Source organism: Phocoena phocoena, chromosome 7, assembly GCF_963924675.1.
Source record: "Phocoena phocoena chromosome 7, mPhoPho1.1, whole genome shotgun sequence".
Classification (NCBI taxonomy): domain Eukaryota; kingdom Metazoa; phylum Chordata; class Mammalia; order Artiodactyla; family Phocoenidae; genus Phocoena; species Phocoena phocoena.
The window spans coordinates 5756982-5782775 of record NC_089225.1 but is presented as its reverse complement, the minus strand read 5'-3'; the positions used below and the strand labels follow the sequence as shown (position 1 = coordinate 5782775).

Genomic DNA, 25794 nt, shown 5'->3' with positions numbered 1-25794 from the left:
AATCCCGAGCACTCCAGGGAGGCCAAGGAAAGAAGGCTGAGGGGACTAGGTCATTTTGCAGAACCAGCAATGGCACAGAGGGAATGGAATGGACCGGGCGTGTTTGTTTGTGTTTTGTTTTGTGGGTAATAGTTCTATTGAGAGATAATTCACATACCGAAGAATTCAGCCATTTGAAGTCTACAACCCAATGGTTTTTACTATGGTCACAGAATTATGCAGCTGTTGCCACAATTTTTTAACTTTTCCATCACCCCAAAAGAGAAACTCCCATTAGCGGTCATTCCTCATTTCACCCCAGCCCTAGGCAACCACTGATTTCTGTCTCTATGGATTTGCCTGTTTGGGACATTTCACATAAATGGAATCGTACACCATGTGGCCTTTGTGACTGGCTTCTTTCACTTGTCATAATGTTTTCATGGTTCTTCCACGTTGTAGCACGTGTCTGTAAGCGTGCAAATATTTTCTCCTATTCTGTGGGATATCTTTTCACCCTCTTGGTAGTGAAAGTATATATGCTGAGATAAGGTCAGGCATGGTTTTGATTGGAGAAATAAAGGCCTGGGGTGGTCAACCTGCTGATGTGCTTAGAAAAATGGGAAAGGCGGCCAGAGAGTGCTGTGGTCAGGAAAACGAGGCAGACGGTCATAGTGTCACTGTGGGACTCGTATGGAGAAATGAGGAGCTGCTCTGATCTGTTTAAATGGAAACCTGGAGTCAGGGATGCTCCAAGCACTTTTCAGGTGGAGGGACAAGGCAGCAGGAGGGGCTGATGTTTTTACATAGAGGAGGGGCAGTGTTAGGAGGTCAGGGGATTATTTCTGTTGGAAAAATGAGGAGGTGAGGCTGCTCCTTCGTAGTTCCCACCAGATCCTGGCTTTGGGGCTCTTCTGAAAGGGAGAGACCAGAGCTAGTGGGACCCCAGAATCCCAGAATACAAAGACACTGAGCGCATCAACCTCCATGGGCTACTCAAGGCCAAGTTTTAGTTTTTGAAGTGACCTGAAACTTTCATGTATGCTAAGATTAAGGTAGCTTCTTTCTAAGTGCAAAATTTTATTCACGCTCTTTAAAGATAGGCCTGCTGGGTTTTCTTTTGGTGCCCTGCTGTGCTGAAACCTTAAGCCCCATTTACTCTGTCTTTTGAGGGACCGAGCCCAGGGGTGCCTTGACCCTCCCCCGACTCTGAGAACACCTGGAGCCGGGAGGCTTTGCCTAAGCCTGGAGAGACACAGGGTGCCACCAAGTGTCTGCCCGTCCCCACCTGCAGAAAGCAGCCTCCTGGCACACAGCTGGGAGAGGGGCTTAGGTGGCCTTGGAGCCTCGCCTAGGCTCTCACCACTCCCAGCTTGGTGAGGGCCGCATGGCCCCAGCTCCCGATCCAGTCCCCTCCTCTCACAGCACCAGCTGGCAGAGGGGGAACCAGGCTTCCTTCTTCCACCCCTGATGTGGCCTCCCTGCACCCCACACCAGGTTTGTGGGTTTTTCTCTTTTTTTTTGGTGTGCATACAATTCAGTTATAGTTTTGTTAACTGTTAACTGTTAACTGTTAACTGTTAAATGGCAGAGATACACAGATGAGCTTTATAGTATTTTTGGGGTTTTTTGTTTGTTTGCTTCTTTTTTTTTTAATAAATTTATTTATTTGTGGCTGTGTTGGGTCTTCGTTGCTGCACGCGGGCTTTCTCTAGTTGTGGCGGAGCGTGGGCTTCTCATTGCAGTGGCTTCTCTTGTTGCGGAGCACGGGCTCTAGCTTGCAGGCTTCAGTAGTTGTGGCACGCGGGCTCAGTAGTTGTGGCTCAGGGCCTCTAGAGCGCAGGCTCTGTAGTTGTGGTGCATGGGCTTAGTTGCTACACGGCATGTGGGATCTTCCCGGACCAGGTCTTAAACCTGTGTCCCCAGCATTGGCAGGGGGCTTCTTATCCACTGTGCCACCAGGGAAGTCCTATGGTATTTTTGTAGTTCCTTAGTACCACTTAGTACTTCAATATTGTATCAGCTTCTGATATCCTGTAAATGTGAATTAGAGGGAATAAGAAAAGTCTTTCATCAGTTATCACTTTTAAATTCTGAACAAAATAGAGACCACACACTACTCAAATTCCTAAGAATTTAAGAATGCATCCCACTAAAATGTGGGGTGACTCAAAGCGTGAGGACAAGTCAGGGTCGGACCCTTGCTGGATGAATCCCTCAGCAGGCCCCGGGTCCTCATCTAGCCTGGCTTCGAGAAGCAGCCTCTTCCAGTGCCTTCTCCCTGCGATTCTGTGCGCTGCCTCAGGTGGTCCACTCTCTCCCATGGCAGCAGGGGAGGGATGCTGTCTGCTCACCCCCAGACCCACACCTCTGTTCGTTGGCCAGTGCTGCCATAGCAAATTTCCACAAATACGTACAGAAATGTATTTTCTCACAGTTCTGGAGTCCAGGGGTCCAAGACAAAGATGTCGGCAGGACTGGTTCCTTCTGATGTCTCTCTTCTGGCATCTTTATTGTCTCTGGGTCCTAATTTCTTCTTCTTTTTTTTTAAAAAATAAATTTTTTTATTTTTATTTTTGGCTGTGTGGGGTCTTCATTGCGGCGTGCGGGCTTCTCATTGCCATGGCTTCTTGTTGCGAAGCAGGGGCTCTCCATGCACAGTCTTCAGTAGTTGTGGCGCACAGGCTCAGTAGTTGTGGCACAAGGGCTTAGTTGCTCTGCCGCATTTGGGATCTTCCCAGCCCAGGGCTTGAACCCGTGTCCCCCGCATTGGCAGGCGGATTCTTAACCACTGCGCCACCAGGGAAGTCCCTTATCTCCTCTTCTTATACGACACCAGTCAGACTGGATTAGGGCCCACTCTAACAGCCTTATTTTATCTTAATTATCTCTTTAAAGGCCCTTCTCTCCACATATAGTCACATTCTGAGGTACTGGAGGTTAGGGCTTCAACATATGGATTTTGGGGGCAAACAGCTCAGCCCATACATTGCCCTCCCTGATTTCTGGAGGCTCAGTCCTTAGGCTGGAGGGCCCCTTGGCCCTAGAAAGTCCTTCCAAGGCCCCAGAGCAGGGCTTGTAGAGGGGCCCTGGGGTTCCCAGGCCCTCAGGGTCTCCTTAGTGAGTGACAGACATGCTTCGTTCTTAGACCTACTCTGTCCAAGCACACACATACGCTGACACGCATGTGCACACAATGCCCATGGGCACACATTCATTTCCAAGACCACTGCAGTTTAAACTTATGATGAAGAGGGAAATACGTCTCAGGACCTCATAATCAGCAAGTCACCCCCCCCCCCCCCCACCGCCGCATCCTTGAAGCCAGGAAGCCAAATTGTGTTTAATTTCTTTCGTTTCCCCGTTTTGGGCTTCCAGGAAGAGCAAAGCAGCTACTGCCCCCACGCTGGTTCCGCAGGGGCGTTTTGAAGTGGCCGCTCCTGCACAGACCGGCGAGCTGGGAAGGGTGGGCCTCCAGGTGGGAGTGCCCAGCTCTTCCTCTCCAGACTGCAAGCTGCCTGGATGTGGCCAGGTTGCCAGATTTTCAGGGATTATGAGGGGTGGGGAGGTTTCTGTGCTTTCTCCTTTTCCTTCTCTTCTTCTTTTGGCTCCTTTATGTAAACACGCAGTTGCCTCGATCATACTTGCCCAGGGTCCCCAGAAATTCAGAGCCCTGATGAGAGCCTGCAGGAACTGCCCTCGGGGAGGTCTAAACTGTACATGGAACGGACACTCCGTCTGCTGTGCTGTTAGTGGGTTCCTGGGTGTATGTGGCAGTGACAGCGGTGGCTGGGATTGCTGGGATGTTGAGGGGCATGGACTCGGTCTTGCCCGTGGTCCACCCAGGGAGCCGTGGCTGGTGGAGCAGATGCGAAGTCCTCAGGCCATCCCTGAGCCAGGTGACAGGGCGGAAGGGAGCCCCAAGGAGGGCCCCTCACCCCACTTGTGGGACAGGAGAGCCTCCTGGAGTACAGGACACTTGAGCTGGCCTGAAGCAAAAACCAGAGTTGGCCTGGGTGGGATGGGAGGGTAGAGGGCCCCAGAGAGCTCGTGGAGGCTGCAGGCCCCCCTGGAAGAGATGAAACCCCCTGGGGTGGGACACAGGGCCTGGGGGAGAGATGAGGTCTCCGTGGGGTGGGGTGCAGGCCCCAGGGGAGAGAGGAGGGAGAAGGCAGGCACTGGCAGCAGAGAAGAAGAGGAAAGGTAAGAGGGGTGTTGGGCGATGTGCCCTCTCAGGAAGGTCCCTGGGGGCAGAGGGGCCAGGCAGGCAGGGAGGGGCAGGGGGCGGGCAGGCTAATCAGGCGGAAGGACTGGTGGCGGCTTGGATGGGGGCAGCAGTGGGGATGGGGGCTAGTGCCGGCCGCAGGATGTGGCTGTGGCCGTGACACCGGCCGGCGCCGGTCCCCGGTGATGGAGGCAGGTCTGGAGGGGTGGCCTGCGGGACTCCTGTCCCACCGCGCCCGAGCTGGGTGGGGGACTCTGCTTCCCCGTGTAGAGAAATAACTGAGGACATGGAAGGAGACGTGCCCCATGAGTCCCCCCGGCAAGCTGGGTGGGTGCGTGCGAAAAAGCCAGAACTGCAAGCAGTCCTGAGTGTTTGGGGCGCTGATCCATGAAATGTCCTCAGTATAATCAGAATAATGGGAACACAGGGAAATGTCCTTGTGCTCCTTTTGCGTTCAAGGACGAAGCATGACACGTTCTTAAGAAAGCCCACCGTTTATTGTATAATCAGTAAAAGCATATCTGGCTGCTTTGGTATTTCTGGAATATTGAGAAAACAAGTCTTAAGATGTAACCATAGATAAAGCTTAAATAAAAGTCACCACAGCAGGACGAGCCGGCGCTGTATCTCCTGAGACAGCAGCAGCCCTCTTCTGTTGAGTCTCTGCACAATTCGTCTCGTGTGGTGAGCTTGCTTTCAACCCTGACATGAGAAACTACAACACCTGCAGGCTTCCTGGAGAAGAATCGGGACGTGCTGAGCAAGGACATCCTCGCCCTGGTCCACTCCTCCCAGAACGAGTTCCTGCGGGAGATATTCGGGCTGGAGTCCTCGGAGCGCAAGCGGGGCCGAGGGACCATCGTCCAGGTGACGGCAGGCAGCCAGCTCTTCAAGGTGGGCTCGGTGTCCCTGCCCAGCCGGGGGCCTGGGTTCTCGGGTCGGGAATCCTCAGGCGGGGGGCAGAGGTGACTGAAAACGGGGAGCGGGGCTTCAGGGGCAGCGGGTGGGGTGGGGTCGGGGGAACGGGACTCCGCCTGCTTCCCAGTGAGTGGTGGACTCTAGACGGCCCACCTGCTTTGGCTTCTCTTGTTTCTTTCTATATCTGTCTCTGTGTGTGTTTTGTGTGGTGTGTGTGTCATGTGGTGCGTGTGTGTGTGTGGTATCTGCTGTGTGTGTGGTGTGTGTGTGTGGTATCTGATGTGTGTGTGTGTGTGGTATCTGGTGCGTGTGTGTGGTGTGTGTGTGTGCGTGTGGTATGTGGTGTGTGTGGTATGTGTGGTGTGTGATGTGTGTGTGTGTGTGGTGTGTGTGTGGCGTGTGTGTGTGTGGTATCTGCTGTGTGTGTGGTGTGTGTGTGTGGTATCTGATGTGTGTGGTATCTGGTGCATGTGTGTGGTGTGTGTGTGTGCGTGTGGTATGTTGTGTGTGTGGTATGTGTGTGTGGTGTGTGTGTGGCGTGTGTGTGTGTGTGGTATGTGGTGTGTGTGTGGTATCTGCTGTGTGTGTGGTGTGTGTGTGTGTGGTATCTGATGTCTGTGTGTGTGTGGTATCTGGTGTGTGTGTGTGTGTGTGTGTGTGTGGTATGTGGTGTGTGTGGTATGTGTGGTGTGTGATGTGTGTGTGTGGTGTGTGTGTGGCGTGTGTGTGTGTGGTATCTGCTGTGTGTGTGGTATCTGCTGTGTGTGTGGTATCTGCTGTGTGTGTGGTGTGTGTGTGTGTGGTATCTGATGTGTGTGTGTGTGTGTGGTATCTGATGTGTGTGGTATCTGGTGCGTGTGTATGGTGTGTGTGTGTGCGTGTGGTATGTTGTGTGTGTGGTATGTGTGGTGTGTGTGGTGTGTGTGTGTGGTGTGTGTGTGGTGTGTGTGTGTGTGTGGTATGTGGTGTGTGTTTGGTATCTGCTGTGTGTGTGGTGTGTGTGTGTGGTATCTGATGTGTGTGTGTGTGGTATCTGGTGCGTGTGTGTGGTGTGTGTGTGTGCGTGTGGTATGTGGTGTGTGTGGTATGTGTGGTGTGTGATGTGTGTGTGTGGTGTGTGTGTGGCGTGTGTGTGTGGTATGTGGTGTGTGTGTGGTATCTGCTGTGTGTGTGGTGTGTGTGGGGGGGGGTATCTGATGTGTGTGTGTGTGTGTGTGGTATCTGGTGCATGTGTGTGCGTGTGGTATGTGGTGTGTGTGGTATGTGTGGTGTGTGGTGTGTGTGTGTGTGTGGTGTGTGTGTGTGTGGTGTGTGTGTGGCGTGTGTGTGTGTGTGGTATCTGCTGTGTGTGTGGTGTGTGTGTGTGTGGTATCTGATGTGTGTGTGTGTGTGTGGTATCTGGTGCATGTGTGTGGTGTGTGTGTGCGTGTGATATGTGGTGTGTGTGGTATGTGATATGTGGTGTGTGTGTGTGGTGTGTGTGTGTGGTATGTGGTATCTGGTGTGTGTGTACTACGTGGTCTCTGTGTGTGTGTGTGTGTGTGGTATGTGGTGTGTGTGTGGTATGTGGTGCGTGTGTGGTACGTGGTGTGTGTGGTATGTGGTATGTGGTATGTGGTGTGTGGTGTGTGTGTGTGGTGTGTGTGTGTGGTATGTGGTATCTGGTGTGTGTGTACTACGTGGTCTCTGTGTGTGTGTGTGTGTGGTATGTGGTGTGTGTGTGGTATGTGGTGCGTGTGTGGTACGTGGTGTGTGTGGTATGTGGTATGTGGTATGTGGTGTGTGGTGTGTGTGTGTGGTGTGTGTGTTTGGTATGTGGTATCTGGTGCATGTGTACTACGTGGTGTCTGTGTGTGTGTGTGGTGTGTGTGTGGTATGTGGTGTGTGTGTGGTATGTGGTGTGTGTGTGTGTGTGTGGTACGTGGTGTGTGGTGTGTGTGTGTGGTGTGTGTGTGTGGTATGTGGTATCTGGTGCGTGTGTACTACGTGGTGTCTGTGTGTGTGTGTGTGGTGTGTGTGTGGTATGTGGTATGTGGTGTGTGTGTGTGGTATGTGGTGTGTGTGTGTGGTATGTGGTGTGTGTGTGTGGTATGTGGTATCTGGTGTGTGTGTACTACGTGGTCTCTGTGTGTGTGTGTGTGTGTGTGTGTGGTGTGTGGTATGTGGTGTGTGTGTGGTATGTGGTGTGTGTGTGTGTGGTATGTGGTGTGTGTGTGGTACGTGGTGTGTGTGGTATGTGTGTGTGTGGTGTGTGGTATGTGGTGTGTGTGTGGTATGTAGTGTGTGTGTGTGGTGTGTGGTATGTGGTGTGTGTGTGGTATGTAGTGTGTGTGTGTGGTGTGTGGTATGTGGTACGTGTGTGGTACGTGGTGTGTGTGGTATGTGGTATGTGGTGTGTGGTGTGTGTGTGTGGTGTGTGTGTTTGGTATGTGGTATCTGGTGTGTGTGTACTACGTGGTGTCGGTGTGTGTGTGGTATGTGGTGCGTGTGTGGTACGTGGTGTGTGTGGTATGTGTGTGTGTGGTGTGTGGTATGTGGTGTGTGTGTGGTATGTGGTGTGTGTGTGTGGTGTGTGGTATGTGGTGCGTGTGTGGTACGTGGTGTGTGTGGTATGTGGTATGTGGTGTGTGGTGTGTGTGTGTGGTGTGTGTGTTTGGTATGTGGTATTTGGTGTGTGTGTACTACGTGGTGTCTGTGTGTGTGTGTGGTGTGTGTGTGGTATGTGGTGTGTGTGTGGTATGTGCTGTGTGTGTGTGGTATGTGCTGTGTGTGTGTGGTGTGTGTGGTATGTGCTGTGTGTGTGTGTGGTGTGTGTGTACTACGTGGTGTCTGTGTGTGTGTGTGGTGTGTGTGTGGTATGTGGTGTGTGTGTGGTGTGTGTGGTGTGTGTGTGGTATGTGGTGTGTGTGTGTGGTATGTGCTGTGTGTGTGGTATGTGGTGTGTGTGTGTGTGGTATGTGCTGTGTGTGTGTGTGTGTGTGGTGTGTGGTATGTGGTGTGTGTGTGGTATGTGGTGTGTGTGTGTGTGTGGTACGTGGTGTGTGTGGTATGTGCTGTGTGTGTGGTATGTGCTGTGTGTGTGGTATGTGCTGTGTGTGTGTGTGTGTGGTGTGTGGTATGGTGTGTGTGTGGTATGTGGTGTGTGTGTGTGTGTGGTACGTGGTGTGTGTGGTACGTGGTGTGTGTGTGGTATGTGCTGTGTGTGTGTGGTATGTGGTGTGTGTGTGTGGTGTGTGGTATGTGGTGTGTGTGTGGTATGTGCTGTGTGTGTGGTATGTGGTGTGTGTGTGCGGTGTGTGGTATGGTGTGTGTGTGGTATGTGGTGTGTGTGTGGTATGTGCTGTGTGTGTGTGGTATGTGGTGTGTGTGTGTGGTGTGCTGTGTGTGTGTGGTATGTGGTGTGTGTGTGTGGTGTGTGGTATGTGGTGTGTGTGTGGTATGTGGTGTGTGTGTGTGGTATGTGCTGTGTGTGTGGTATGTGGTGTGTGTGTGTGGTGTGTGGTATGTGGTGTGTGTGTGGTATGTGGTGTGTGTGTGTGTGTGGTACGTGGTGTGTGTGGTACGTGGTGTGTTGTGTGGTGTGTGTGTTTGGTATGTGGTATCTGGTGTGTGTGTACTACGTGGTGTCTGTGTGTGTGTGTGGTATGTGGTGTGTGTGTGGTATGTGCTGTGTGTGTGTGGTATGTGCTATGTGTGTGTGTGGTGTGTGTGTGGTATGTGCTGTGTGTGTGTGTGTGTGTGTGTGTGTGGTGTGTGGTATGTGGTGTGTGTGTGTGTGGTGTGTGTGTGTGTGTGTGTGTGTGTGTGTGGTATGTGGTGTGTGTGTGTGGTATGTGGTGTGTGTGTGGTATGTGGTGTGTGTGTGTGTGTGGTACGTGGTGTGTGTGGTACGTGGTGTGTTGTGTGGTGTGTGTGTTTGGTATGTGGTATCTGGTGTGTGTGTACTATGTGGTGTCTGTGTGTGTGTGTGGTATGTGGTGTGTGTGTGGTATGTGCTGTGTGTGTGTGGTATGTGCTGTGTGTGTGTGTGGTGTGTGTGTGGTATGTGCTGTGTGTGTGTGTGTGTGTGTGTGTGTGTGGTGTGTGGTATGTGGTGTGTGTGTGTGTGGTGTGTGTGTGTGTGTGTGTGTGGTATGTGGTGTGTGTGTGTGGTATGTGGTGTGTGTGTGGTATGTGGTGTGTGTGTGTGTGTGGTACGTGGTGTGTGTGGTACGTGGTGTGTTGTGTGGTGTGTGTGTTTGGTATGTGGTATCTGGTGTGTGTGTACTACGTGGTGTCTGTGTGTGTGTGTGTGTGTGGTATGTGCTGTGTGTGTGTGGTATGTGCTGTGTGTGTGTGTGGTGTGTGTGTGGTATGTGCTGTGTGTGTGTGTGTGTGTGTGGTATGTGGTGTGTGTGGTATGTGGTGTGTGTGTGGTATGTGGTGTGTGTGTGTGTGTGGTACGTGGTGTGTGTGGTACGTGGTGTGTTGTGTGGTGTGTGTGTTTGGTATGTGGTATCTGGTGTGTGTGTACTACGTGGTGTCTGTGTGTGTGTGTGGTATGTGGTGTGTGTGTGGTATGTGCTGTGTGTGTGTGTGTGGTACGTGGTGTGTGTGGTACGTGGTGTGTTGTGTGGTGTGTGTGTTTGGTATGTGGTATCTGGTGTATGTGTACTACGTGGTGTCTGTGTGTGTGTGTGGTATGTGGTGTGTGTGTGGTATGTGCTGTGTGTGTGTGGTATGTGGTGTGTGTGTGGTATGTGCTGTGTGTGTGTGGTATGTGCTGTGTGTGTGTGTGTGTGGTGTGTGTGGAGTGGTGGCAGCAGCACTGAGGCTCCTGGCCAGGGAGGTGGACAGCAGAGAGCCCCAGGTGCTCCTCAGAGCAGCCTAGGACGCCCCAGCAGGGTGCGGGTCTGTGCACCCCCTAGCAGCCATGCCTTCACCCCTTAACAGTGACTGTTCCAGAAAAGCCCTGTGAGTCACCTGACGAGGAGCTCCCCCACGCCCAGGCAGGGAGATGAGGCCGGCTCAGGGGCTCAGGAACTGTGGGCGCAGCAGAGGACACCCCCTGTCCTCTCCCCCGCATGCTGCACAGTCAGCCCTGGCCACACTGAGGTGCCCTTGACCTCTCATCATCCCAACCCCCACCTCTACTCCTGAGGCTTTAGCGCCCCGGGCCCACAGCACAGCCACGTGCAGAGCCAGCCCAGGGGGGCACCAAGGAGCCGCGAGGCTGTGCAGGAATTGCCCAGGTCTGCAACCAGGCGGAGCTGGGCCAGACCCTCTGCATTCACAGAGCCAGCCTGGACGTCACAGCTGAGGCCGGAGCACAGCCTACTCCTGGCCCTGTGGGGACACCAGAGCATGTCCCACAGGTTTCAGGCAACAGAATGACAGTGGAGGGAAATGCACATTATTTTATAAACCAGGACAACAGGAAAATGCTGCCCATCGTCCTTAGGCCTGCCAGTGATCGCATCCTGCTTTCAGAGGTGTTGAATGCTGAGCTCGTGTCTCCAGACGGACGCAGTTTGGCAGTACATACTCAAGAACATTCGACCTTGGAAAGGTTTGATCAAGGAGCATTGTCCAAGGCCAGCATTGCACAAAAACACACACTACTCTTGGCCCGGGGCTTGGGCTTTTGTTTTCTCTTGCATCCATCATTTTAATACATGTATTTTAAAACTGTATACATTTACTATAATGCTTACAATGTACAGTGTAAAACATTCAAAATAAGCATATAAAACCGATACAAAAACTGAACATGTAGAATGGTGAGGTAAAACATTCGCTCCTCACCCTGGGGCATCATCTGTGCGCCCCACTTGGGGGGCCCCACCCCTAGACAGGAGGCTTGCCCTGTCTTACTTGGCTCTGGGTCCCCAGTGTCTAGCTGGGCACCTGCACACATAGGCACTTGAGGAACCTGTGCTAGATGAATGAATGAGCGATTGGATGAACGTAGCCCTGCCCACCTGCGGGACCTCGGCAGAAGCCCTCGCTGTGCCATGGGTCAGCTGTGCCCCAGGCCAAGCTCCCCAGCCCCCCACTTGTGCCCTGTGCTTTTGCCTGCAGTCTGCAGACTCCGGCAAGCGGCCCTCCACCTTGGCGGGCCAGTTCAAGCAGTCCCTGGACCAGCTGATGAAAATCCTGACCAACCGCCAGCCCTACTTCATCCGCTGCATCAAACCCAATGAGTACAAGAAGCCACTGGTAATGCGGGGAGGGAGAAGGCCTCTACTGGATGAGTCTGATGGCATCTGGGGTCATGTCACTCCCTGCACGAGTGTCTGGGCAGCTTTAGAGCTATCTGCCCCCATTTTACAGATGTGGGTACTGAGGCAAGGTGACCAGTCTAGGCCATTTGAAGGTCTGTGACCTTCAGGGCTTTGGATCACCTGGACCTCAACTGTCTCAGCCCTGCCATTCGCCTGCCATTGGCCAGGTGTGTTGCTTCTCTGAGCCTCAGTTTTCTCTTCCGTAAATTCAGGACCTGCCTACCTGCAGGGGGCAGCAAGGATTGCACATGACGTTTTTGCCACATCTGCATAAGTAAACCACACTCCATAAGGGGCAGCAACCAGTACTGTGATTTTAGAGACTGACACCAACTGCTGGTCACCGAGACCTGAGGCCATGCAGCCCTTGGAAGGCGGCTTTATCTGCTTATGTGTGTGGTGGGGTGGGAGCCTGCTGCCTGCCCAGCCCCTGACACATGGGCTTGGGAATCCCACCCAGAGGCTGCAAATACAGGATTCCAGAAACTCGGAGATGCCATCTGAGAGGAGATAACATGATTTAAAAAAAAAAAAATCTTAAGAAAAGAAATAATATTACATTAAATGAAGTGCCTTTTTGAAAAGTATAAAACCATATGAAATTCAGGCTGGCCCAGGAGATCCAAAGTGTGTCTTCCTTAAAGGCACAATGCACAGATGTTAGAGAGTAACTGTGCTCCCAGAGGTCCTCTACCCACGCCCACAGGTGGGGGCCTGAGGATCATTCTCAGGTCTTGTGGGTGCCCCTGGCTGAGACATTTCTGGGAGTTGGTAGCTGCTGTGCGGGTGTAGGGGAACCCAGGCTGAGGGGCCAGGAAGGCTCAAGGTAGGAACCCTGGCTCAGCCACTCAGGAGCATGGCCCTGAGCCTCAGGCAGCTTGTCTTTAAGTTGGAGCTCAGTACCGCACCAGGTAGGGCTGTTGTAAAGATTAAAGGAAAAGCACGAGGCCCACCGGAAATAATAAATGGGAGCTAAGGAGTTGCCCAAAACTAACTACTGTGCGGTCCTAGATGCCACAGGCAGTTGCCTCTGTGGCACTCTGTGTTTCCAGGTGCTGGTGGGCTTGCCAGATTGGAGGGCTTGCCCCTAGTCCCCGGACACTCCTGGTTGGAGGTGGAGGGGGACTCTCGAGGGTCCCAGGCATGCAGAGTCTTGGGGCCATGGCTGAGACCCCATACCCCTGTGCAAAGCATCGTGGCCAAGTTCCTCTCCAAATACCCATCTCTGGAGGATGGACAGACTAAGTTTAGAATATTTTCTGACTCAAAGTAGGAAAGGTACTTATTCCTTCCACTAGAGTGTGAGAGGCACGATGGAGCCCCAGCCTGAAGGACTGCAGGGGCACCGGTCACCCCAACACAGGCAAAGCCAGAAGGAAACTGTGTTCTTTGGCATCATTGCTTGGGGGCACTTCAAAAAATTTTAAATGTGGCATATGCAAAAACACTTCGATATTCCTCACACTTTGCATATTCTGAAAATGTGGGAAGCATTTGGTGTTCTTGTGGATGTCCCAGTTCGTATGTTATCGACTTTTTAGCTCCTTGGAAAACACTTCCAGGACTTTGCAGCAACTTCAACCAAATATCTCCCTTCAAAACAGAACGTTCATGAAACCAAGCGTTTGCTTGGTTCTCCTGCATCTGGTGGACAGCCGAAGGGTTGGTGGCAGGGAGGTCCGGAAGGGGGAGGCCCGCGCCATCAGCCCCTCTCCTCTGCGCCCACAGCTCTTCAACCGGGAGCTATGCATCTGGCAGCTGCGCTACTCAGGCATGATGGAGACGGTGCACATCCGCAAGTCCGGATTCCCCATCCGCTACTCGTTCGAGGAGTTCTCGCAGAGGTTCCGCGTCCTGCTGCCCAGCGCCGTGCGCACGGAGGTGTGTGTCCCCACGGCCCGGCACACGGGCCCCGAGAGGCGGCGTGCGCATCCGCAGAACCCAGCCGCCTCTGGGCGCCCACACGGCCGCCGTTCCAAGCGGGCTGCCCACCTGATGCCCAGGGCCCCTCCCTGGACTCCAAGCTTTGAAATGACCCCCGTTCCTGCTTCGGTTCTCTAGACGAGGCTAGCGGCTGATTATGTTCCTTCTAGGAGCATGCGCAGTTAAAAGCAAACACTCTCTTTTACGTGGCAGAATGTCACAGAGATGATAAGTGGCCAGGGAGCAGGACACTTCCTGCTTCCTAGCCTTCCCCGAACACTCAGCCATCCAGAAGTTTGGGCTGCCTGTGTCCAACGGCCACACTGAGGCCCCAGGCCCTACAAGGTGTGGTGGCCTCATGGTCCCCTGGGCCCCACCCTTGATCCAGGGTGCCCAGTGCCTGTGCCCCGGCCCAGCAGCCCCTGACGGCGACCCCTGTGGGAGCAGACGGACCCCGCTCCCTAGGAAGCCCCCGAGGAGGGACCTCAGGCTCCGGCGTGACTCCACAGAGCCAGTCCTGTTTCTCTTTGGCAGCTTCGGGGTAAGTTTCGCCAGATGACCCTGCGCATCGCCGAAAGCAGGCTGGGCACAGACAAAGACTGGAAAATGGGAAAGACCAAAATTTTCCTGAAGGTGAGACCCTGAACGTGCTGGTCCTCAGCCTCCGGAAGCCTGTGTGGCTGGTCTGGTGGCCGTGGGCGCCTGGGCCGTGCGTGGCCCCTCCCTCAAGAAAGCCACGCTAGGGAGGAAAGGAGGAGGACGGCACGGGGAGAGCCCGGCCGTGAAAGCCCGGGGGCTTCTCAGAGGAGGACATTTAGGGCAAGGCCTGAGGAGAAGGAGGGGCTGCCTCCAAGCCACCGCGGAAGAGCAAGAAGGAGCTGAGGGAGGTCTCCCACTGTCCCGGAGAACAGCCCTTCAGGCCCGCCACAGTCTGCAGTCAGACCTGGGGAAGCCCCGCCCCTGCCTCCCTGGAGAGGCGGGGCTTCAGGCAGGAGGCAGTGTGCCCCCTCCCCCCATGACAGCTCCTTGGCCGGTCAGTACAAGCAGCACCATCTCCCACCTCCCACCTCCCTCTCCATCAACTCACAGGGAGGCTCAAGGTCACGCAGAGGCAGCCTCCCGCCCTTGAGGCTGGCCTTCGGGCCCTCCAGGATTGCGAACTGGGTCAGAGAGCCACAGGGAGAGAACCTCCGTGTCTCCTAGCCTCACACGCCTTGGGCAGGTCAGCAGGGCGAGAAAGAGAAGATCAGGGCTAGAATCAGGGCTCTGCCAGCCGGCCCCGCACCCCACCTCGTCCCCACTGCCCTTCCTGAGGCCTCCACTCTCTCCTCCTCCCCCGTAGAGCCTGCCCAAACGTCCTTGTCTGTCCTCCCAGCCCAAGCTCTCCAGTGGGTCTGTCCGTAGGTCCATGCGTTAGTCAGGTCTGCCTGTGCTGGGACTCTGGGGCTTGACAGGAAGGAAGAAACAGAGGGGCTTCAGACCCCACTGGGGAGGTGAGGCTGGCAGAGGGAAGAGGTCTGGAGAGTCCCAGGGCCGCTGCCCAGGAGGGTGTGGTATGGAGAGTGGGGTCAGCATGGGTGGATGGCCAAGGAGGAGAGGTGAGTGCCCACCCCTCCATCCCTCCCCCTCCCTGGCTGCTCCGTGAGGCCACAGTCGGGGGTCTAGTCCATCTCTGTGTCCCCAGGGCCCACCCAGGCACACGAAGAGACCCAGTGCTTGCTTGATGCAAGACTGATGGGGGCAGGAAGGGCCACCAAGCCCCTGGCCTCTGCTCATCACTTAGCAAAGGGCTGTGCTGTGCTCTACTCTGCAAAGACAGCCCCTTCCTTCCGGGCCCGGGATCCAGGGGGAGCAGGGAGGTGGGCCAGGGAAAGTCACCGCTCAGGGATGAAGACGGCTTATGACCTCAACACTCTGAATTCTACGCAAAGGCTGGAGTTCATGTTTATATGGAAACAAGCGTGCATCTGTATTACAGCTGAATGAGCGTTGCTCTGAATTCTACGCAAAGGCTGGAGTTCATGTTTATATGGAAACAAGCGTGCATCTGTATTACAGCTGAATGAGCGTTGCTCTGAATTCTACGCAAAGGCTGGAGTTCATGTTTATATGGAAACAAGCGTGCATCTGTATTACAGCTGAATGAGCGTTGCACATGAGTTTTGGGAAATACAATACAGCTTTGGGGAAATGTTTTGCCCCCATCTTGGTTTCTCCAGAGCAGAAGTGAAATTTCCCAGATCGAATTAACAAGAAGAAAGAACTAAAATGGGAAGTTCTCGGATTGGGGCTGGGGATGTAGCTGCGGTTCTCTGCTCTGAGCCACATCGGTGGCAGCATGAGGGCCCCATCCCCTGTCCGCCCTCCTAGGAGCCGTGTGGGAAGAGTCTGAGATACCCTGACTTCTGGCTGCAGGTGGGCGAGTAGGGGTGAGGCAGGGCAGCTGCATGATGAGATCTCTCCCATCCCAGGAAAACCAGGAAACCCTGCTGGCGGTACAGAGGAGCCAGGCCCTGGACAAGGCTGCAGTCAGCATCCAGAGAGTCCTGCGGGGCTACAGATACAGGTACCTGCCCTGACCCGTCCCAGCCCATACACCCACCCGCCATGTACCCTGGGCAGGCCTGTACCCCACAAGGGCCACATGTTCCCACTGGTCCCCCTCTCGGGGTAACTGAGGCAGAAGTGCTGTCGGGACCTCCTGACCAGGGACACTGCAGCCTGTGTTGGCCAGAGAATTCTAATACATTATTTGAATCTTTGGGGTGGAGGGCAAACTCCACCATGGAAGCAAGAGCCCAATGAAGCGTCAGCTCTGGTTTCGACTATATCTCGGTGTTCTCCTTCAGTTGTCTTAGAGAACGTATGGGTTTGGTTTTATGAGGTGGCTGGTTTTGGAGGGAAGAAAAGAACTGTCTTTGACTCGGGTTCCTTGTCAGTAAGAAGATAACGCTTGAATTTCAGTGCAGGTTCAGTAAATTAGCCATATTACCGCCTCCCTCCCCCTCACCACGTCCAGGGGGCTCGGCAGGTCCCATGGTGCCATTCCCTGCTGTCCTATCGGCCCGTTGCCAACCATAGGAAGGCCTGGAAACCCAGAGAGGACAAAGTGCGAGAAAGTGGCTGAACCACGGGAATAGCGGCCATGGGCACCAGCAAGCAGGGTCATGAGGCGGGGAGGTGTGGCTTAGAAGGCCATACAGGTTCGGGATTCCCCAGTGGTCTCTACTGCCATTGTTGGGGGTGAGCTCATTACTACCCATCAAGGATGACTTCCTACACAACCCAGGTGAGGGTGGATGTCTAGGCTTTCCACTGGGCATCTTCTGGTGTAGGTGGGGGAACCACAGTTGTTTACATGATGTTTCACTGGAGTAGACTTGGTTATTATCTAAAAGTTTTCTGTCTTGCTAAACTGCCCCTTTCTTGATCCTTTTGGTAGAGAGAGAAGCCTTTTCTTGGGGTCTTTCTGGTCTGTGCCCATTGTCATTTCTGGATCGCCTACTTCTTCAACTCCTAGTCTGGGGTATGTGAGGCAAAAAGAAATCCAGAGAAGTTACCACTGTGTCTGAGATCCTCAGCTGGTCTTCCTTCTTCTCTCCATCTTTCAGAGTCTTCTTAATGTTTGTTTTATGTATAATGTCTAGGGGTTTTTAGTTGTCGTTAATAGGAGGAGTAAGGGAAAGTATGTCTACTCCGTCTTCCCAGAAGTGATCACCATTGGTAACTAATGGTGTTCTTGCTGTTCTGGCCAATGCAATTAGACAAGAAATTTAAAGAAAATATAGAAATCAGGGTTTTTCCACTTCAACACTATTGACATTTTGCTTGGATAACTTTTTGTCATAGGGGGCTGTCCTGGGCATTGCAGGATGTTTAGCAACATCTGAACTCTACTCACTAGATGCCAGTAGCATCCTCCCCAACCCCCGGTCATGGCAACCAAAAATGTGTCTAGACATTGCCAAATGTGCCTGGGGGGCAGAATCACCCCCAGTTGAGAATCACTGGTGTAAATATTAGAAAGGAGACAAATTATCTTTATTTTTAGATAACTCAGTTGTTTACTTTGGCCTTATATTAGAATCATCATGTGAGTGTGTGAGTGTGTGTGTGTGTGTGTGTGTGTGTGTACATGCACCAAAAAATATTGAATAGATAGATATACAGACATATATTGTCCACCCATCAACAAAGATTCTGACTTAATTGGACTGGACGGCACCCAGACATCAATAAATATTGAAGTCCTCCAGATGATTTTTTTCTTGTTCTTTTTTGTTTGTTTGTTTTGGTTTTTGTCCCCCAGTTTTATTGAGATATAATTGACTTACAGTACTGTACAAGTTTAAGGGGTACCACACAACGATTTGACTTATACATATCATGAAACGGTTACCACAATAAGTTTAGTGAACAACCACCATCTCATACAGATGCAGAAACAAAAGAAAACAATTTTTTTTGCCTTGTGATGGAAATCCTTCTTAGGGTCTACTCTTTTAATAGCTTTTATATATACCATAGAGCAGTGCTAACTATAGTCATCGTGTTGTACATTACATCCCTAGTACTTAATCTTACAACTGGAAGTTTGCACCTTTTGACCACCTTCATCCAATTCCCCCTCCCCCAACTCCCCGAAGGTGATTTTTAATATGATTGAGATCTACTGTCCTAAACCTAAGAAAATACCCTGAAAAATTATTAGAAGTGATAAGAAAACTCAGTTAAGTGTGGGAGAAAAGGTACATCCTGTATGCACCTCTGACTCCCCCAAGAGGCGAGGTTTCAGGTTACCTCCTCCAGTTTTCAGCCCTCGTTCCTCCTTGTGGAGGGAGCAGTCTGCTGGAGCTTGCCAGGCTGCCTGGGTCTGGGGGCAGCCCTCTGCTTTGACCTGCCCCCAGAGAGGAGCTCTGGTCCTAAGACTTCTGACCTGATTTCTGGTAAACCCCTGGGCTAGTGGCCAGAGGAGGGGGCAGAGTCTGACAACGAATAAAAAGTTGGAAATGGGTTTTATCCCTTCAGAGATCTTTGGGGGAAATGAGGAAATTTATTCTCCTCGCTCTAAAAACTGGACTGTCCTCGGGAATTCCCTGGAGGTCCAGTGGTTAGGACTCCTCGCTTCCACTTCAGGGGGCACAGATTCAATCCCTGGTTGGGGAACTAAAATCCCGCAAGCTGCGTGGCATGGCCAAAAGAAAATAAAGAAAAGAAAAAGAAAAAAGATCAGTTTAAATAAATAAATAAGTAAATAAAAACTGAACTGTCGGGCTTCCCTGGTGGCGCAGTGGTTGAAAGTCTGCCTGCCGATGCAGGGGACATGGATTCGTGCCCCGGTCCGGGAAGATCCCACGTGCCGCGGAGTGACTGGGCCCGTGAGCCATGGCCGCTGGGCCTGCGCGTCCGGAGCCTTTGCTCCACAACGGGAGAGGCCACAACAGTGAGAGGCCCGTGTACCGCAAAAAAAAAAAACAAACAAACAAAAAAAAACAAAACAAACAAAAAAAAAACTGAACTGTCCTCATTCACAGATTTAGTTGTTGGCAGTAGATTTTAAGCTCCTAACCTGTCTGTCTTTCAGCCTATAAAGGCTTCTGGAAAAGAAATATTGTATGCATTCATTTCCCCCGACATTTCATTCCCTCTCTTCTTTCAAAATCAGTTTTTCCCCCCAAAGGCTTTAAAATGTCTGTGGTTGTTACCACTGACTTGCATTTCCGCTTCTAGGAAGGAGTTCCTAAGGCAGAGGCGGGCAGCTGTGACCCTCCAGGCCTGGTGGAGAGGCTACTACAGCAGGAGGAACTTCAAGCTGGTAAGAGACTCACGTGGGAGGCGGAACCTGCGGGAGCAGCCGTCCAATTAGAAACAAATGTTGACGATTGTTTATGACTGTGAGAGCTGGGGCAGGAAGCATCACATCAGCCACAGGCATGATCTGGACCTCAGCACCCCACACACTCTTCTTAGCATGGTGTCAGGTCACACAGTTTGCGGGTTTCAAAGCGTTCTCCTGCAGAATTTGGGGCATCTCCAGGGCTAGAATGAGATGCCCTGCTCTGAAATTAGATGGTGGCTTTTTTTCCCAATTTCCGGGCAACAGAATAAGTTAATGGATTGATTGTTTTCTGTTTCAAGCATTTTTTTCTAGTTTTTTCCTTGACCACAGGCACTGCTAACGAGTGTCTGCGCAACAAGCAAACCAGAGCAACCTTGAACCGTGTCCTGTGGGGCCTGTTCGACTGCTTGCCTTGGTCATGGCTGCGACTGTGGTCGGGACATGCCGTGGTCACGTCAGCAAAACTGACCCACACCTGTCCTCGTTCCGTGCTCACAAGGGCACATCGGCAGCTGACATGGATGGAGAGGCTCCTTGGGGCCTGTCGCTCTGTGTGCATCATTTCATTTATTTTTTTTTTCCCTAAATTTCTTATATGTAGTTTTTTTAATACATTTATTTATTTTATTTATTTACTTTTGGCTGTGTTGGGTCTTCGTTGCTGCGCACGGGCTTTCTCCAGCCGCGGCTCGCGGGCTCTAGAGCGCCGGCTCAGTAGTTGTGGCTCGCGGGCTCTAGAGCGCCGGCTCAGTAGTTGTGGCGCACGGGCTTAGCTGCTCCGCGGCACGTGGGATCTTCCTGGACCAGGGCTCGAACCCGTGTCCCCTGCATTGGCAGGCAGATTCTTAACCGCTGCGCCACCAGGGAAGTCCCCATTTTATTTATTATTAAGCCAACGCTGTATGCCAAGGGACCGAGGCATGGAGAAATTAAGTCGTTTCCCCAAGAGCACGCAGTCAGTAAGCAGCAGAGCTGGAGTTTGGATGTGCGTCTGTGTGACTTCCAAACCTGTGAGATGAAGCGTGACCCCTCACACCTGGCAGCCGTTAGGTTGGTCTTTCAGAAGCCAACAGGAGCCATCCCAGAGGCTTAGGGACTGCTGTGGCCTAGGGTGTGTTTGCAGCATAGAAGCAGGTACTCATAGTTTATTATTTCCTCTTTATTTTCAAAATCCTTGAGGGATTAGCTTGAGGGAGCCGGCCATAGGCCTCCACACAGGTACTCTAGCTCCACACAAGCTGGCTGGACTTGGCTGCAGGTGTGAAAAGCAAGGCCTCTGGAGTCGTATCACGCATGTGACACCCAAACCAGTTCTCTGTTACTGGTAGAACTACCAGGAAACTACTTTATTATTGACGCCATTTAAAGAGCCTTCTTTAGCACTAGTTTCATGCCAGGCTCTGTTCTAACTGCTTTACAAGTGTAACTAACTCACTTAATATGCTTGTACTCACAGGCACATAAAATTTTAGCACTAGCGCTTATGCCATAAAGCAGGTAACTGTAAAGCTAATTTGTAAGGACACCTTGCCCCTTGCTCTCTGTCCCCTCGGGAAGGCCTTTCTCTGCTCTGTGCCCTGCTGGGCCCAGGCCTCTCTGTGAGTGCCCGTCCTTCTTGCCTCCGCAGGTCCTCCTGGGTCTTGAGCGTCTGCAGGCCATTGCCCGGAGCCACCTGCTGGCAAAGCAGTACCAGGACATGCGGCAGAGGATGGTCCAGCTGCAAGCCCTCTGCAGGGGCTACCTGGTGCGCCAGCAGGTCCAGGCCAAGAGGAGGGCAGTGGTGGTCATCCAGGCGTACGCCAGGGGCGCAGCTGTCCGGCGGAACTTCCGGCGGCAGAAAGCCAATGTAGGTGGTCACTGCCCTCTTGGGCAGGTGGGAGGTGGCTGGGCCCAGGTGAGGGAGGGTAGGCGGAAGGAATGGGCAGCAACATAGGGCTCTTGCCAGACACTCCTGCCCCCTCCAGGTCCAAAAATACCAAGAAATACCAAGAGGAGCCTTCAAGAGAGTCCAGGCAAGAGAGGCGGGAGGGCAGGGAACAGGGGAGCAGCGCCGAGATGCGTATCCCTGCGTTTTGAAATTTCACCCTTGCGTGATCCCATTTCCTCCATTCGGAGAGCACCTGAGACTCAGCCTCACTCCTCAGAACTTGCTCATTTGGCAGCGGTGATAAGGAAAGAGGGCCTAGGGTAAAGTCTTCCCCTGCTCCGTAGATGAAAATGGGTCCACGGGGCACAGTGCTAGTACAGTGGCCAGAGCAAGAAACAGTGCAGAGCCCCAGACACGTCAGCAGCGTGTTCCTGCACCCACATGGCCCCGGACAGGCCACAGACCAGGGCAGGCCCAGGGCCCCCTCCCAGGGGAGCCTTGGTACTCTTTGTGAAGGGACCAGGTGGGCCTGAGTGGGTTTTGCAGCTAGGTTCTGGGGGTCTTCGGGCTTTGGCGTGGTACCCTGTGAGGACAAGCAAGCATCTCCCCTCTCTGGACCTCTAATTATCCACTGGGAAAGGAGAAGCCCAGGCTGGTTGATCTCCAGTCCCTGTCGCTTTTAAAACCTAGGATTTTAGAGGGAAATGTATTGATTTGGACAAATATGGCGGGAGGAGGTTTATTTGGCTCCCGGGAGGGGCTTGCCCCAACTGGGCCTGTGGTAACCGTGGCCCCCCGGGGTGTCTGTGCAGGAGCCTCTGGTCATCCCTGCTGCAGAGCAGAAAAGCCCAAGCGCTGTCCCCAGCAGGAAGCGTAAGTCCATCTACGACACTGTCACCGACACGGAGATGGTGGAACAGGTGTTTGGCTTCCTGCCTTCCCTGATGGGCGGGCAGGAAGGCCAGGCCACACCGCACGTCGAGGTAAGATAGGCCCTGCCGGCACAGCAGCGAGAGGGGCTCTGTCTAGGGGCCAACCTCTAGGCTTTGCTGAAAAGCCAAGACTCAGCTCGGGGAGCCGAAGGAGTAGGTAGGTGTTGAAGTGAGTTCTGCGGTCCTGGGTGAAGATGCAGGGAAAACAGGAGCGAGGGTCTCTGTGGTCAAACCCTTTCAAATTGAGCAGGTTTCTTACCTGCAAGGCTTCCTAGAGCCTTTACTGCGCGAATGTCATTGGGCTTTCAATCGGGCAGCGTTTCCCGCGTGCGTTTGGCCCCTGTCACAGAGCACCTCGGCGGCTGCTGCTCTGCAATCTGTGACCTGGGGACCCGAGGTAGAAAACGCACGGCAGGAGGAGGGCATATCTGATTTGGGGGCAGCTCCGGGGCTGTCCCGCTGACTCGCACCGCATCCTGCTCTGGGCCAGTGACCTAGGCGCCCCCCAAGGTGCTCATGCCTCCCCCTCCCCCGCCCAGACTCCCCCACACACACATAAATCATCTGTGCAGTGCGGGCAGCCCGGCCCCCCTCCACTGGAGGAGCATTTGACAGAAGCAAGCAGGAAGCGGGTAGGGAGTGGGGAGTGTCTGGAGAGCCCAGGTCTGCAGGCAGAGGGTGCCAGGTACCTGGGGCTTTCACACCGAGGCCCGCCCAGCACCCGGCAGCCCACCAGGGGCCCACCGAGGGTGAGGGTCGGGGAGGTCCCCAACACAAGGGGCAGTGGATAATTCTGCACCCCGTCAATAACCAGACAGACCCTTCTTGGGGCTCCCCGGCCCCCAAAGATGCACACGCTGCCAGGTCACATCTTAAAGGACAGCAGACCCTTGTCCCTCCCTCTCACTGGCACCCAGGATCTGGAAGAGAGGACCCAGAAGCTACCCGAGGTTGACCTGGACACGGTCCCCATCATGGAGGAGCCCGAGGAGGACGCAGACGGCCTGGCCGAGTACACCTTCCCCAAGTTCGCCGTGACCTACTTTCAGAAATCAGCCAGCCACACACACATCCGGCGGCCCCTCCGATACCCTCTGCTTTACCACGAGGAGGATGCCGACTGCTCGGTACCTGGTTCTCTGGTTTCTAGTGGCTCAGGCCTCCCCCTGGTTCAGCGGGAACCAGGCACGGACGGGGTGCTGTGGGCTCCCCGCTGCGTGGAGCTGGCTTCCAGCCAGGCACTCTGTCCCCATCTCCCCAGGCCGCCCTGGCTGTGTGGAACATCATCCAGAGGTTCATGGGTGACATCCCGGAGCCAGTGCTCTTTGCCAGGAACACCCTGCGTGGTGACTCGGTGATGCGGCAGATCCATGACGCCCCGGGCAGGGAGAGCGGTGCCCAGCCTCCAGCACACGGCGGATCCGCACAGGTGCGCAGTGGGCGGGGGCACAAAGGGCATACGCCCTTCCGGGGTCCCCAGGCCCCGGAAGCTGGACTGGAAGCGGGAGGCAAGGTGTGGAGTGAGCATCACCTGCTGGACCCAGGGGCCCCCGAGGCTTTTCAGTCTTGGATGGCACTCAGGAACTCCTGAGTCAGGCATTACACCCAGGACTTTGTGAATTAACACAGTCATCAGAGGAGAGGATCTCCCAGGCTCTGAACACCGGGTTTGACCTGAACATTGGACAGTAATACTAACAACAGATGTTATTACTGACTGGTGACGTGCTATGTGCCAGTTGCCTGTCTGCAGTTAATTTCCAGATGAGCCATCCCTACAAGGTAGGGATTATTAAGTTTAGTGTAGCTAGAGGAACTGAGAAGTGACGTGACTTGTCCCCAGATCACAGTGAATACGTGTAACACAGCTGGGCTTTGAATCCATTCTGCTGAACTCAGAGACCAAATTCTTTACCCATGTTCTGCCCTGTCCTCTGATGGAAGGTTAATTCACATCCATTTTTGGTCAGAAGTCCTTCCTAAAGCCCTGGTTTCATGATGTCATCTCAGTGGAATTAACCAAAATAGTCCAAAGGAATGACACAGCAGTGATAGCACTCGGGCCCACCAGCATTAGGAGTCCCACGATCGCCTATGATTCTGACACCAATTCCAATGTATGGGGATTTTTCCCCACACCAAGACTCCTCAGTACCAGCTGGGTGTCCTACAATTCAACTCAATCCTGACACTATCTGTCTGGAGGTAACGTCTGATTCCACAGATGAAGGGCTCCATCCTTCAAGATGACCCCTGCTTCAGCACAAGTCCGGATTGTTCCTCATTTGCTGACCCACTGGCTGTAATCAGAGGGTTCCCACGACACCCTTCTTGGGTTTGATTTGGGAGAGTGGCTCAGAGAATTCGGAGCAACATTTTACTTACTACATTACTGGTTTATTATAAAAGGATACAACTCAGAACAGCCAGATGGGAGAGATGCATAGGGCATGGTGTGGGGAAAGACTAAGACGCTTCTATGGGGAATTCCCAGGTGGTCCAGTGGTTAGGACTCCATACTTTCACTGCCGAGGGCCTGGGTTTAATCGCTGGTCGGGAAACTAAGATCCCACAAGCCACACGGTGCAGCCAAACAAAATAATAAATAATAGGAAAAAAGAAGAAGAAGCTTCCATGTCCTCTCCAGGCACCACTCTCGCTAAATCTCCAAGTGGTCACCAACCTGGAAGCTCTCTGAACCCTGTTCTTTTGGGGTTTTACGCAGGCCTCATTACATAGATACGATTGATGAAATCATTGGCCACTGAGCCAGCTGAACTCAATGTCCCGCCCCTCCCCCCTCCCCTTGTCCCCTGGCAACCAGACCCACCCTTAGGTGCTTTCCAAAAGTCACCTCATTAACATAAAAAGACACCTTTATCATAGGAAATTCCAAGGGTTTTAGGAGCTCTGTGCCAGTAATGGGGACAAAGACCAAATATATATTTCCTATTAGAAATCACAATATCACAGTGCCCCATACCTCAGCTCAGATAGCTGTGAGGTCCTGTGTGCAGACCAACTGCATAGACATCTAAGGGAGTCTGCAGCCTGGCATCACGTGGCCAGATCTGGTCCAGGGATTACATGGAAGTTGCCCAAACTCAAGCCCTGACTCCCTGACCTCTAGAGATGTGGGCTCTGCAGAGTGTAATAGTCATTCATTGCTGTGTAACAAATTACCCCCTAAATTTGACAGCTTGAAACAGCCCACATTCGTTATCTCAGACAGTTTTTGAGGGTCAGGAGCAGCTTAGCTGGTTAGTTCGGGCTCAAGGTCTCTGGTGAGGTTGCAGTCAAGCTGTCATCTCCAAGCTCGACTGGGGCTATGGGATCTGCTTCCAAATGGCTCCCTCACATAACTGCTGGCAGGACACCTCAGCTCTGGCCACCTGGGCCTCTCCATGGTGCTGCCCGAGTGTTCTCACATATGCTTCCTCCACAATGAGTGACCTCAGAGAGACAGCAGGAAGGAAGCTTCAATGCCTACATGCCATGGTGGGTGAGAATGTCAGGAGGCAAGGGCCACTGGGGGCCACCTTGGAGGCTGGCCACTTCTCAGGGAGGGGATGCTGGGAGGTGGTCCAGCCACTGGCACATCTGGAAGGTGAACACAGGGAGGACTGGCTTCCCAGAGGTCAGATCTCAAATGTTCCTTCCTGCACACTTATTAAGCACCCACCATGTGCCCGCAGAGGAGGAGCAGTGGGCTGAGTGAGCCTTGCCCACCCTCGCCCGCCAGCCTACCATGTTTTATGTTTGTCCCCTGTGTGGCAAACCAGTTTTAGCCCAGCCAGAAGCTGGTACCCAGCCCTGAACCCAGTCCCACATTGAGCTCTAATTTTGGC

The 25794-nt window shown here is 53.2% G+C and overlaps 1 protein-coding gene across 1 annotated transcript in view; it reads left to right on the top strand.

The window, feature by feature from the left end:
• MYO7B (myosin VIIB) overlaps positions 1-25794 on the top strand; it is an 80058-nt gene that overhangs the window by 29763 nt on the left and 24501 nt on the right. The window contains exons 14-23 of the mRNA XM_065880910.1: positions 4935-5098; positions 11183-11320; positions 13114-13266; positions 13843-13941; positions 15780-15874; positions 19039-19123; positions 20775-20993; positions 21827-21997; positions 22864-23073; positions 23208-23375. Of these exons, the coding sequence (XP_065736982.1) occupies positions 4935-5098; positions 11183-11320; positions 13114-13266; positions 13843-13941; positions 15780-15874; positions 19039-19123; positions 20775-20993; positions 21827-21997; positions 22864-23073; positions 23208-23375 (1502 nt within the window). The remainder of the gene's footprint in view (positions 1-4934; positions 5099-11182; positions 11321-13113; positions 13267-13842; positions 13942-15779; positions 15875-19038; positions 19124-20774; positions 20994-21826; positions 21998-22863; positions 23074-23207; positions 23376-25794) is intronic.